The sequence below is a fragment of the Lissotriton vulgaris genome, chromosome 7 (assembly GCF_964263255.1).
Source record: "Lissotriton vulgaris chromosome 7, aLisVul1.2, whole genome shotgun sequence".
NCBI lineage: Eukaryota > Metazoa > Chordata > Amphibia > Caudata > Salamandridae > Lissotriton > Lissotriton vulgaris.
This window is the reverse complement of record NC_141695.1, coordinates 1,112,118,677-1,112,132,262: the sequence shown is the minus strand read 5'-3', so window position 1 is coordinate 1,112,132,262 and position 13,586 is coordinate 1,112,118,677. Positions and strand designations below refer to the sequence as shown.

Here is a 13,586-nt window from a genome sequence, read left to right as displayed (position 1 = left end):
AACAAATCTGCCTGAAGACGGTAAATAGGTTTTGGGAGGAATGCTTTGCTCACGTTTTGAAATTTGGAAGGCTTCATCACAGAAAATGCATGTGGTAATTCGGCTAAACAGCAGTACAGTTGTGTAAATATACATCCAAATCAAATTAATTTAAAACAAAACATATTTTCCTAAAGATGACTTTCACGAAACAAAACAATTCCTGTAGCATTGAAAGAAGCTGTACAATGATATTCCCATGGAAATGCAAAAGAACTGGAAAACATTACAAAGAGTCCCTCAACTATTTGTTTTCTAGCAAAGTGTAAAGATTTCCCACAAGCCTTGGTGGCAGAGCTACTTTGAAGAAAAATCCTTACATCTGCAGGTCTGTCTAACATTTATTTCCAGTTGTGACAGCTGGTGCAGGCCCAGATCCAGCTGAATCAACTGGTAACTACAAATCTCCTAGTCATGCACCAGGTTCCACCGTCTCAGGACCTTTCCACCCTCCACACAGCAGGGACAAGCTAGCTTGACTGGCAGGCCTCAAACTCCTTATCACTGTGGGTAAACCAGTGACTTGCATCAACTGTTCTGGAGCAAAAAGCTGGAAGTAGTATTTCAGTTAGAGTAGGAGGCCACTTTCTAATGAACTTCGGCAAGCCAACAGGGACATCTCTCCTCTTCAGATCCAGGATTATCCCCTTGCAGTGGGTCAACGATTTTATTTTAAATAGCAAACCAGTCAGTAATTGGTGAGTAGACCTACCCATTCCTAGCACAAATCACTCCCAATCCCAGTTTTGTAGCAAGGTGCTGTACTTTCTTTCCTACATCCATGCTTTTATGGCAGTGAAAGTACAGAAGATTTCCATGCAACACATTCAAAAAGGCGATTCTCTTTCTCAGCTGTGCACGGCTGCCCTCTACCACCCAACTATATCCTTGGATTTGCCAATTCAGCTCTCTAGGCTTCACAGTAAATCCAGATCTGAGCCAATCTGTGTCCATGGTGTTGAATAGGGCCTGGTTCCTCTCGATCTTTTGTGCAACTCTACTACAAGGGGATAGGTGCTACAAGATCTATTCAATCACAGATGCCCCTATTTGACAGGTTCAAGGGGTTTCCTCCCACCTACCCCAGCCATTTTGAGACTATTTCTTAGTCAAAGCAGCAGAATCCTCAAAAGGTATGACCGGGGTCCAATCACAGACTGAGACATGCGTACATTTTGGAATTCACTTGAGCACGCTCAAGAAGAATATCATTCATATTTGCGACTGCCTTAAGGGTAATAACAGTAATTTAAATTCATCACTGGTGGCATCAGCACAGGTAATCTGCACATTGCAAAATCGGTTTTAAAAACACCTTTCAATCAAATATTACAATCTGAATGCCACATGAAATATTTTACAAAGCTGGCAATGTGTGCTGCAACAAAGTCTAGTAGCAAGACACAATCTAAAATCATGCTAGGCTTTAGAAAATAGTTTTTTTTCATTCCTACAGGAATGATTGACGACACAACACACATGTGGCTGCACCTGATTAGCAAGCTACAGCCACTTCAGAGGTAAACTCTCAAATGTCCAGACCAAAAAATAAATTTGAAGATGAACATCATGAGACACCCCCGGGATCGAGAGCATGTCCGCACCTTCGACCACGACCGGGCCTCCTTCAATTTCATTTGAAGTTCTGCGACAGCAAGTTTGGCTGTGCAGTCGCAGATGGCCTTCTTATTCATCTTTGTGCACCAGGTGCACGAAACAGAGTCGTGTCTCAAGCCGAGGCACCAGAGACAGACGTTTTTGTTTTTTAACCCCTTCCATGCTCATGACGAGCTCAGCTCGTCATGAGGTAGCCTGGAGCTGTGCTCATGACGAGCTGAGCTCGTCATGACAACAGCAAAATGGCAATTCCCAGCACAGGAGGGGAATTGCCTTAGCAGCCATAGTGTTAACCAATTCTATTCGTTTTTAGTTCAGTACATAGGTTACAAGAGGATAACAATCTGAAAACATTTATATAATCTATACACCTTGGTATTGGCAGTGTTTTGCTAGGAGAAGTCGGTTCATTATTGCATACCAAAAAAATAGCAACAAAATCGACCGCCAGATCACAACTGTGGGGATATCATATCATGTCTGCGTGAGACCTCAAATCAGTTATCATCATATAAGTAGCGTCTCCTCACTACGCTTCTATATTAAAAACACAGCCTGTGATTGAGTGACTTCCTTCTGCCCAACAGTATGCGCTAAAAGGCACTCCCACAGGGAAGAAAACGGCATCCTTAGCCCCTACAAAAAAGGGTCACCAGGGCACAGAGCCGGGTTAAAGGAAGTAACCAGCTAAGTCGACAACCCCGTATTCAGAGGAGTCATCTCATAGGGTGAGAGTGCCACCCAGTTAGGCTATAATGGAATCTTTGTACCTCTGGAGCTCAGGCAGTAATCCCTCCCACAGGGCTGCCACTGGGACCCTCCTAACGTGCCAGTGCCTCTGCCTCAGCCTTGACCCATTGAATGGTGGCCATGCACCAGTGTTGTATGCTCCTGAGAGTGCGTCTCTTCCAATGCATCGCTTTGGACTGCCGGGCTATGAGGATGGCCAGGTCTAGGAATCTATTTGTGCTCTCGTCCATTCAAATGTGCCAGGCAGTATATAGTGCTTCTTCCATACTGAGGAGTCTCTCGCGTCCCGCCACTTCCGATAGTGTCTCTGCAACCCCTTGCCATAGGGCCATAGCCGCAGGACTGTTCCAAAACATGTGCGCTAAGTTGTCATTCGGTGCACCGGGGAAAGGTGTTTAAGACTCAAACATTCTATGTAAACTTTCAGGGGTGAGGTATGCTCGGTGGAGGACGTTCTGTTGTATGTGCAGGACTTTGTCCCATTCTCTGGACGCAACATTTTGGCATATGTCTCTCTCACAACAGGGTTGTGTTGCCAACATTTGGTCAGATGTGGTATAGGCTAGCATCCGTACAAACCATGTGATGAGACTTTGCCCGTTGCCCATATAAAGAGTGTGCATGAGTGGAGGCTGCTCTGGTTCTGAGTCTGCAATGCCCCAAAGCCTTCCTAGTTCAGCCACCAGCCAATCGTATGCAAGGAAGTGACCCGCTGGTAACTCATACTCCTTCTGCAACCGATCAAAGGGGATGAGCACATTCTTGTGAAATAAGTTGTCCAGCCTGCCCACTCGAGCCGCTGCCCAGGCCGCTACGCCTTCTCATCCGATTGCTGCTATATTGTGCAGACTAACCCCTAGAGAGTATAGGGAGGATCGATGGCATGAGCCTTAGCCTTCTTTGGTAGCTTGCATAGGCTACGCGCAATAGGTTATCGGACTCCTGAGTCTAGCTCGTGGAAGCAGCATGCCACCTACCTCTACCCATCTCAGAGGCGTCAACGGTAGGCCATGTTCCTCCATCAGCCACCCCGCTAGCCATCTGCAGCTGTGCTGCCAAATAATAATACTCAAAATTGGGCATCCGCAATCCCCCTCTGTCCACAGGCAATTGCAGCTTCTTCAGTGCTACTCGTCTCTGGCCCATGTTCCAAATAAAGGTTTCCAGCATGATATGTAGGGCCCAAAAGGTGGCCTGTGGAATGTGAACTCAGAGGTTATGGAAGAGGTACAGGAGGCGGAGAAGCATTATCATTTTAGATAGTGAAATCTGCCCTTGAACTGTAAGGGGTAAGGTGCTACATCTGGGGATGTAGGGAGGATATGGCTCTAGTGAAGTTCCCTTCAATAAGATCCTGCGAGGCGTGGTGCATGCAGATCCCCAAATAGCGAATGGTGGATACCCACCTGCTGCCGATGGGTGTCCACCATTAACTGTTGTGGGGGACAGTCTGCCCAGGCCGTGGCCACCTCCACGTAGTTTAGGTCTCTGCGCCCCATTACACTTGAAACCAGGACTCCATCGTCTACAAAAGAACCTAAGCCAGGGGACAGCTGCACGGATCGTGGCGATTGTAAATGAATTGTGGGTCTGGGATGCAAAGCATGATTACGTTGTGTCCGCCATCTTTGCTGGGTTAGCCACGCCCTCCGCACCAGAGACAGACATAGTAGGTGTCTGTTACTCAACATCTGGCAGTTGCAGTCCTTACAAGGTGTAAACTGCTGTGGTTTTGGGAGGGGACATGTCACTGGACAATTTTGCTGGGAAAGAATTTCTGTCAGACTGACAGGATTTGGCAGAGCACTGGATCTGTGTTGGAAGGTGTGTAAAGAAAGGAACTCATGTCAGGGCATGGATGTGGTGCATATATAGAAGACCAGATGCCACATCGGGATGGAATAGATCCAACGCAGAGCCGCAGGACGCCACCTTCAGACGTGCAAGGGAATTGCAATAAAGATTCTCTGGATCAAGGCCACCACCCGCGGAAATTGAAAAGGTGAGGAATCTGTAGATAGAAGCCTCTTTCAGAACTCCTAGATCCCTATTATCTGCAAAAAAAAATCCTGCCTCACGTCATTCTCTTAAGTTCTTTACAGCGAGTGGTCACTAGTAGAGGTTACTGGACTCGCTCCTTTGGAAAACCCTCCCCACTACTATTCAACAAGATGCAGATATTTCCTCCTTTGGATGTAAATGTTAGACTCTTTTCTAACTGCAGGTGCCCCTTCTGTGGCAGACCAGTACCTTGAGACAGTCTCGATATTTGGAATGTATATTAATAAGTTTTCATTTACATATAAAGGGAGGGAGAGGTGTGGCGCAGCAGCCAGAGCGGCTGACTCCGTAGGGTGGGGCTCACGGTTCGAGACCTGGCTGGCAGCTAAGCTCAGGTCAGCATCCTGTGACTCTGGGCAATAGCTCACTTAATCTCCCCGACAGCCCCTTGAAACCTAAAGGGGTGATACGTTCGCAATTTACAAGTATGGATTATTATTATTATAACAGCATTTGTTGTACACTTATTTTTATCACCAAGATCAATGAAGGTAACAATACAAACATGAGAATTACTGCATGTTCTTTCCCATGGTGAATGTGGAGGAAACACTACAAAATAACATACTGTCAGTTTGAAGAGGCACATACCTTCTGCCCAGCACTGCACCTCCCTCTCATATCCAGTGCTGTGTCTCCTTTTATCATCACTACTCTGTAGTTATACGTTCTTCTTTTGTCAGCAGCCACATTTTCATCAGCATCGGAACGAATTTCAACATATTCAATATCTAAGAGAAAAATAAATATTTGTACATAACATAACTTAACAGCCTGTAGAGGGGCAAGATACGGTAATATGGTGTAGTCCAAAAAGGGAGACTGTACCACGCTGTTTATTTCAGTATGCTTCCAATGTTTGTGTTTAGGTGTAGAGGTCAAGATTCACAGATGGTTACTTGACCATTACTCTGCCTCGCCTATGGGCTACCTGTGATGCTGAGATCTCCTATGTGCCTAACAGAATGGGACAACCAAGTTAGCACTTTATCACCTGAGACTCCTCTGCCACAAATTCCTTTCTGACAGGGTACACTGGCTTGCATTCGTCCTGATAGGCGTCATGTCCCAGGAATCTACTGCAGTGATTCGTATGGAAAGCTTTCTGGTCAAACGTGGAACAACCTGTAGTCGGCTCAAAACCACAATACTCGTCTCGTCTTTGGCTTAGAGGGATCGGACCACGACGACTTAACCTACTGAAATCAAGTGCCAGAGTCTTAGCTGTAATATCATCATGACCAGTCATCCAGCTTACATTCAAGTGTGCACATGCAACCACCAGACCTCCTGACATCTGCCAGCTATCCATTGCAAAGTACAAACAAGTCTGAATTGGCAAAGGTCCTCCTTTAGGAACTTTCCTCCCCTGCATCTCCATCTCAAACCTAGCTCAGGAATCTTAGATCACTCAAGACTTGACACTTTTCAATCTGCCCCCAGTAATTATGCCCCATTCCCACTTTTGGAAGTTTTATCACTTTGAAGTTGCCATTTGGTGGACCGAGTGCCATACCCAATAACACAAATAAAGGCAAAAAACACACTAATGCAGCCTGTATTGCACCACATACAAAGGAGCCTGAGAAATATCGATCTACCCTAAAAAGTTGAATGTTTTCAAAGGCAACCAATGCAACACTCTTGATCAACTGATTGCAAGAAGTATAAAGGGCAAACCTAGTTAAAACAGTACCTTAAAAAGGTGAGAAAGACACGAATGAAACTTGTAACGGAACTACAAAGATTTCCAACAGATCGTTCAGCCACAATGAAGTGAAGTCACAAATATGGCCCATTTCCAGCTGTACACCGGAAGCTTACTTTATTCATACATATTGCGGCTGCCCCATAAATATACGAGTTCAGGACACCAAGCAGTAAAATACGGAAATGCATGCATTACGAACCCCCAAAAGCCCATTAACATGTCTAAAAGAAATAAATACAACCTATATTTCATACATCACGAGAGCACTAAGCATGTTTTGACCTAAAATCCAATTTTAATGAGCACAACGAATTATAACATATTTATAAGATGATGACATGATAAATCTGTACCTTGACCTCTGTAAGTACTTCGCCAAAGGTCGCGGATAATTTTGTTGATTTCTTCCATTTTCATGCTATGAAATTTCATTATCGCTCTAAAAAGACAGGACATCGAAAAAAGCATCAAGTAACTGTACGGCTATTAGTCCGAAGAATCCAGCCATCCTACTCTAGTTTGCTAGAGAAACCGATACCGCCCATAAATAATGAAATCAATGAATGGTTTATAAATATATATACATCTCAACATTCTAAAATGTTAAATTTAGCCTTCAACAATGACCTAGAATAGTACGATAGTACTAAACACGCTTTGATCATTCTATTTTGGATATGATACTAACTTGGTTCTCAAAATACTCGTAAAACACATTTTACATTGTTTGCATTATTTACAAAAACAACTAAAGCATACCATTTGTGAAGTATATATAAAGGCTGTTAATCAAGTATCTCAGTAGCAGAAAATCGTATGAATTTTTTTTTAAATCGTATGAAAACAATTCGTTAATCATTTGTTTACAGACATTCATGAAATGCCTACTGATTGTTTGGACTAGATGATGAGCGCCAACTATCCGTGGTTCTCAACCTTTTGACTTCTGTGGACTCCCACCTAATCATTACTGATTACTGGGGACCACAAAGGAATCAATTTTGGAATCCTGGGGCCACCACAGAGTTATTACTGGAAGCCGATGAAGCATTTTCGATGATTTGAACTGCAAAGCAATCCACAAGTAAGAGAAATAATGCTGATCTTACATCCACTCCACTTGGGAGTCCAAGAAGAGAAATAGGAGTCCGGATCCCTTTAGTACAGGGTGCAGTATATTGCCAGCAAACAGCCCCACACAGCACAGACAGGATCGGCAGAAACAACCGGAGGAGGACGGGTGGCAGAACTCATGAATGCACCGTTCGAAGTTTAACTTTCTTAGAAGTCGAGTATGTCTGCGGTGGAGGAAAATGAGGAAGAAACGTGTTTGGGTTTCATGGCCGCAGTGTGCACAAGAATTCTATTAGGAATCGTTTGGGCGATGACGCTTCTACATCCGTTTCAGCACGTCATTTGGCACGAGGAGAAGTGGCTGCGTGTGCAGGAGGAGCGGGTCAACAAGGCCTATACTTGTGATTTCCTTTTTTCTTCGCTGGTGATCATACTTCTGTCTAAGTTTTTCAACAATGTTGAAAAGGAGGTGGACACGGTTCTGGCTCAGCAGCCAGCCTGGCTCTCGCCACGTATTTTCAAAAACAGTGGAGATGATGGCTGGAAGGCCTCGACCAGACTTCTACCGATGCTTCACCGGTGGACTATTGAATACTCAGTTGTTGTGCGCTGGTGATCTCGAACCACAGATTGAATTGTGCAACAGCTTTCCAAGGGGACATTTTTTATTTCCTTCTGCTGGCCTGGGATTTACCGCCTTCTACATCGCTGGAAATCTGCACTGTGTCTCGACCAGGAGGTCGGGTAGAAGTTTGGAGACTCTGCGCCTCCTTAACTTCACTCCTCGTCACCACTGTTCTGGCACACATCTGAAATTACAAACATCATGATAGGTTTGTGGATTGGTCTGTCACTCGCCTACCTGTTTTATAGACACTATTACCCTTAGCTGAATGACCCAGAGTGCCACAGACCTGGGCACTGCAAATTATCATAACGTAAAAACAGAGGAACCTTTTCAAATGTAATCTAGAGTTTAGCAGTATAACATGAGAGTCCCAGCCTCTGGCAATTATCTTGATCTCTTCTGCCTTTTGCATGTAGATAGCTAGTAGCCCTAACGAATGACGTTTAGCCATATACATTACCCAGACTAGAAGTCACAGATTTCAGGAGAGAGCCTTCTTAGGCTTCCTAACAAAGTCTTTTTCAAGAAACACATTTCAACACCTGAAAAGCTGTATTTTCTTGTACTTTTGGGACTAGAACTGGTAGGATTGCCCATACTAGGACGAAATATAGGATTCTCCAAGACCCTGTCTATCCATCTCTATATTTTGAGGGGAGCTTCTGAGCTCACATGTTACCCATTCAATGCATCATGGCAAACATTACTTTCAGATTTTTTTCGAGGGCACAACTACTTAGGCCAGATAAGTGTAGAATAGGACACATTTCTCCAATGGGGTACTATCTACTGAAGTACTGAGGTTAAAAGAAATAACCTAAAAGTCTATGGGTAAATTTTTGTTGGAACGTTCTAACTCTCGGATGTCAGCACTGGGCAGAACCCGAGTTATCTTAGGAAGATATATGTATGAACAGGAGAATTCAAACATGTTTCTTTATTTGATGACAAAAATGCATCTAGGAAACGTGGGTGGGGTGGCATGCAGTTGTTTGGAAGAATCAGGGGAGAAGGCATCAACTCCGCCAAAATGTTAATCCAATTGTGGAGTCCTGATAGGAAGGAGCGAGGGCCTGCAGACACAGCCTTGGAGCTAGATCTCATGAAATCTTTTCCAGACTTTGTCTCCTTGGTAATTCGGAAAGGCCTTCAACGGTTCATACCAGAGGTTGATGCTTCCAGAGGACAGGTGCAGGCTTGGTGGGTGCCAACTGGCATTATTGGCTTTGATCGTGCACTGGGTGAAAATATATCCGTCTGCACAAGTGGCAGTAGTAAATTCCATTAAAAGTAGTTCGAAGACTTTTGCCTTGGCTTCACAGTCAGAGAGAACAACAAACATGGATCATTATGGGTAGAGCGACAGCCATTTCCACAACATTAAGAGAGTTACGCTTGTTCTGCAGCACATTGAATGCGATCCTCCCCTATCCAAAATAGGAGCTATAATGTGGTTCCACTTGTTAGAAAAGGGACATGTCTGGACTGATTCTCCCAACTGGAGGTTACAGATGGCTATAACCAAAGCCACGTTGGGGGTTGCACAGTTAGGAACTATTCTGGAAAACCTTCCCGTACAACTGTTTGGATTTCACCGCTCTCTCTGGCACGATTATAATGAAAGCAATAAAACTTTCTCTCCGAGGGGTTGTTCACGGATATCATAGAGGCATGTTTCAGTGGTGTGGGTTCATGTGGAATGATTTTCACAATATTGACGGGATGTTTGGATTTCTTTCTGAGGTTCGAATTTCTTTAAAACAGAACCAACCGCTGTAACCTTCAGTCAAGTGTAGTAATGCCTTGTGAATGGGCTTTTTTTCTTTTTAATGTATTTGCCATTTTTAGCTATCTGGATCTTGGGGAATTTTGAAAATATCACGTTTTGAGCACCTGGATTATGAATGGTTCTTTCATCAGACTTACGGCCAAAGAGCGGCTGCAAAAACACGTTGTGCCACCAGTACCGGTCACACAGGGCCTCCAAGACTCAATGGAACTGTAAGGTTTGGGTGAAGGAGATAAAGTGAAACGGTTGTGCTGGGATTGTATACCCGGTACAAAAGGGGGGGGAGGGGTGATGGACGGAGCTTCTGAATCAATCAAACACTCACACCCAGTCAAAAGATCTGGGTTTAATCCATCACCGTTCTTTAGCCCACTCTGCCACCCCAGTTCAGAGATGACTATATGCAAATCAGTCTGACCCTGTGCCTCATGGGAACAGTCCAGCCCGAACTGCCAAGCCATGTCTTCCCTGGACCGGAAACAAGCTTCCGAGGACTGGTTTCTGGCATTCCAGCCGTCTTCAGCCCGGCTTGCTTGAATCCAGTGGCAAAGTGAGCAAGGGACTCACGCCTGAGCATACCCTGCCACACTTATGGCGGCCAAAAGCGGTACAAAAAGGGGTGGTGATGGACGAACTTCTGAATCAATCAAACACTCACACCCAGTCAAAAGATCTGAGTTTAATCCATCACCGTTGTATACCGAGCACTAACCAAGGCACTCGCTAGCTGCAGAAGATGCCAGGACAGCCAGATGCAATGTCCTCGCCTCCATGCTACTGGACCTGAACGTTGGCTGCTGCAGGCGCCACGCTGAGGGAGGGAGTACTGCTAGTAGTCTTTCTGCTACAAATGGCTTGTTCCTACCTACTGCCAAGCGGCTGTGAGAGTCTTCGGAGGTGCGACAGGGTCTGTTATGAGAGTGCTGTGGGGATTTGTGTGTGTAAGTGCTGGGGCTGTGAGGGTATACGTGGTGTGTCGTTACAGAGTTTGGGGGTTAAAATGCTCTGGCGTGAGTTATTTTCAGGGTGTGAAGTTGTGTTGATGCCGTTAGAGATGTGTGCCTTGGATGTGAGAGAGAATAAGCAACCTGTGAGGTGTAAGAGGTTAGCGAGGTTTTGAAACAGAGGCCTTGAAGTTTTAGTGTGTGTTTGAGTGTGAAAGTGAGGAGGACGTCATTAAAGTGCACCTTTGTGGTTGTGTTGCATGTGAAACACTGCTCTCCGTGTTGAGAATGGTGCACGTGAGTGCTTGTAATGTGAGGTTAAACTTGGTTTGAGTGCGCTCGGTGTGAGAGAGTCTGTGAAAGTAGCATGAGTGTTAGAACCTAGTGGTAAATAAAATGTGTGAAACAGTGATTTCCAGAGAGAGTTTACCATGCATGGGGCCACATTGGGTGTGAGAGCAGTGTGTGCTGGGTGTGAGAGCAGTGTGCGCTGGGTGTGAGAGCAGTGTGCGCTGGGTGCGAGAGCAGTGTGCGCTGGGTGCGAGAGCAGTGTGTGCTGGGTGTCAAAGCAGTGTGTGCTGGGTGTGAGAGCAGTGTGACCTGGGTAGTGTGAGAGCAGTGTGTGCTGGGTGTGAGAGCAGTGCGCTGGATGTGTGAGCGGTGTGAGAGCAGAGTGAGCTGGGTGTGAGAGCAGTGTGTACTGAGTGGTGTGAGAGCAGTGTGAGCTAGGTGTGAGAGCAGTGTGCGCTGGTTGTGAGAGCAGTGTGCACTGGGTGTGAGAGCAGTGTGCGCTGGGTGTGAAAGCAGTGTGAGCTAGGTGTGAGAGCAGTGTGCGCTGGTTGTGAGAGCAGTGTGCGCTGGGTGTGAGAGCAGTGTGCGCTGGGTGTGAGAGCAGTGTGCGCTGGGTGCGAGAGCAGTGTGCGCTGGGTGCGAGAGCAGTGTGCGCTGGGTGCAAGAGCAGTGTGCGCTGGGTGCGAGAGCAGTGTGCGCTGGTTCGAGAGCAGTGTGTGCTGGGTGTCAAAGCAGTGTGTGCTGGGCGTGAGAGCAGTGTGATCTGGGTAGTGTGAGAGCAGTGTGTGCTGGGTGTGAGAGCAGTGCGCTGGATGTGTGAGCGGTGTGAGAGCAGTGTGAGTTGGGTGTGAGAGCAGTGTGATCTGGGTGTGAGAGCAGTGTGCGCTGGGTGTGAGAGCAGTGTGAGCTGGGTGTGAGAGCAGTGTGATCTGGGTGTGAGAGCAGTGTGAGCTGGGTGTGAGAGCAGTGTGAGCTGGGTGTGAGAGCAGTGTGAGCTGGGTGTGAGAGCAGTGTGAGCTGGGTGTGAGAGCAGTGTGATCTGGGTGTGAGAGCAGTGTGCGCTGGGTGTGAGAGCAGTGTGAGCTGGGTGTGAGAGCAGTGTGAGCTGGGTGAGACCAGTGTGCGTTGGGTGCGAGAGCATTGTGAGCTGGGTGTGAGAGCAGTGTGAGCTGGGTGTGAGAGCAGTGTGAGCTGGGTGAGAGAGCAGTGTGAGCTGGGTGTGAGAGCAGTGTGAGCTGGGTGTGAGAGCAGTGTGCGCTGGGTGTGAGAGCAGTGAGAGCTGGGTGTGAGAGCAGTGTGAGCTGGGTGAGACCAGTGTGCGTTGGGTGCGAGAGCATTGTGAGCTGGGTGTGAGAGCAGTGTGAGCTGGGTGCGAGAGCAGTGTGAGCTGGGTGTGAGAGCAGTGTGCGCTGGGTGTGAGAGCAGTGTGAGCTGGGTGTGAGAGCAGTGTGAGCTGGGTGAGACCAGTGTGCGTTGGGTGCGAGAGCAGTGTGCGCTGGGTGTGAGAGCAGTGTGAGCTGGGTGTGAGAGCAGTGTGAGCTGGGTGTGAGAGCAGTGTGAGCTGGGTGTGTGAGCAGTGTGCGCTGGTTGTGTGAGCAGTGCGCGCTGGGTGTGAGAGCAGTGTGAGAGCAGTGTGAGCTGGGTGTGAGAGCAGTGTGTGCTGGGTGTGAGAGCAGTGTGCGCTGGGTGTGAAAGCAGAGTGAGCTAGGTGTGAGAGCAGTGTGCGCTGGTTGTGAGAGCAGTGTGCACTGGGTGTGAGAGCAGTGTGCGCTGGGTGCGAGAGCAGTGTGCGCTGGGTGCGAGAGCAGTGTGCGCTGGGTGCAAGAGCAGTGTGCGCTGGGTGCGAGAGCAGTGTGCGCTGGTTCGAGAGCAGTGTGTGCTGGGTGTCAAAGCAGTGTGTGCTGGGCGTGAGAGCAGTGTGATCTGGGTAGTGTGAGAGCAGTGTGTGCTGGGTGTGAGAGCAGTGCGCTGGATGTGTGAGCGGTGTGAGAGCAGTGTGAGTTGGGTGTGAGAGCAGTGTGATCTGGGTGTGAGAGCAGTGTGCGCTGGGTGTGAGAGCAGTGTGAGCTGGGTGTGAGAGCAGTGTGATCTGGGTGTGAGAGCAGTGTGAGCTGGGTGTGAGAGCAGTGTGAGCTGGGTGTGAGAGCAGTGTGAGCTGGGTGTGAGAGCAGTGTGAGCTGGGTGTGAGAGCAGTGTGATCTGGGTGTGAGAGCAGTGTGCGCTGGGTGTGAGAGCAGTGTGAGCTGGGTGTGAGAGCAGTGTGAGCTGGGTGAGACCAGTGAGCGTTGGGTGCGAGAGCATTGTGAGCTGGGTGTGAGAGCAGTGTGAGCTGGGTGTGAGAGCAGTGTGAGCTGGGTGAGAGAGCAGTGTGAGCTGGGTGTGAGAGCAGTGTGAGCTGGGTGTGAGAGCAGTGTGCGCTGGGTGTGAGAGCAGTGAGAGCTGGGTGTGAGAGCAGTGTGAGCTGGGTGAGACCAGTGTGCGTTGGGTGCGAGAGCATTGTGAGCTGGGTGTGAGAGCAGTGTGAGCTGGGTGCGAGAGCAGTGTGAGCTGGGTGTGAGAGCAGTGTGCGCTGGGTGTGAGAGCAGTGTGAGCTGGGTGTGAGAGCAGTGTGAGCTGGGTGAGACCAGTGTGCGTTGGGTGCGAGAGCAGTGTGCGCTGGGTGTGAGAGCAGTGTGCGCTGGG

The 13,586-nt window shown here is 47.7% G+C and overlaps 1 protein-coding gene and 1 pseudogene across 1 annotated transcript in view; one reads left to right on the top strand and one right to left on the bottom strand.

The window, feature by feature from the left end:
• RAD50 (RAD50 double strand break repair protein) overlaps positions 1 to 13,586 on the bottom strand; it is a 441,934-nt gene that overhangs the window by 28,936 nt on the left and 399,412 nt on the right. The window contains exons 23-24 of the mRNA XM_086931566.1: positions 6,532 to 6,617; positions 5,059 to 5,198 (exon numbers count right to left, since the gene is read on the bottom strand). Of these exons, the coding sequence (XP_086787692.1) occupies positions 5,059 to 5,198; positions 6,532 to 6,617 (226 nt within the window). The remainder of the gene's footprint in view (positions 1 to 5,058; positions 5,199 to 6,531; positions 6,618 to 13,586) is intronic.
• On the top strand, positions 7,473 to 8,189 carry LOC147702997 (phospholipid phosphatase 5 pseudogene; annotated as a pseudogene).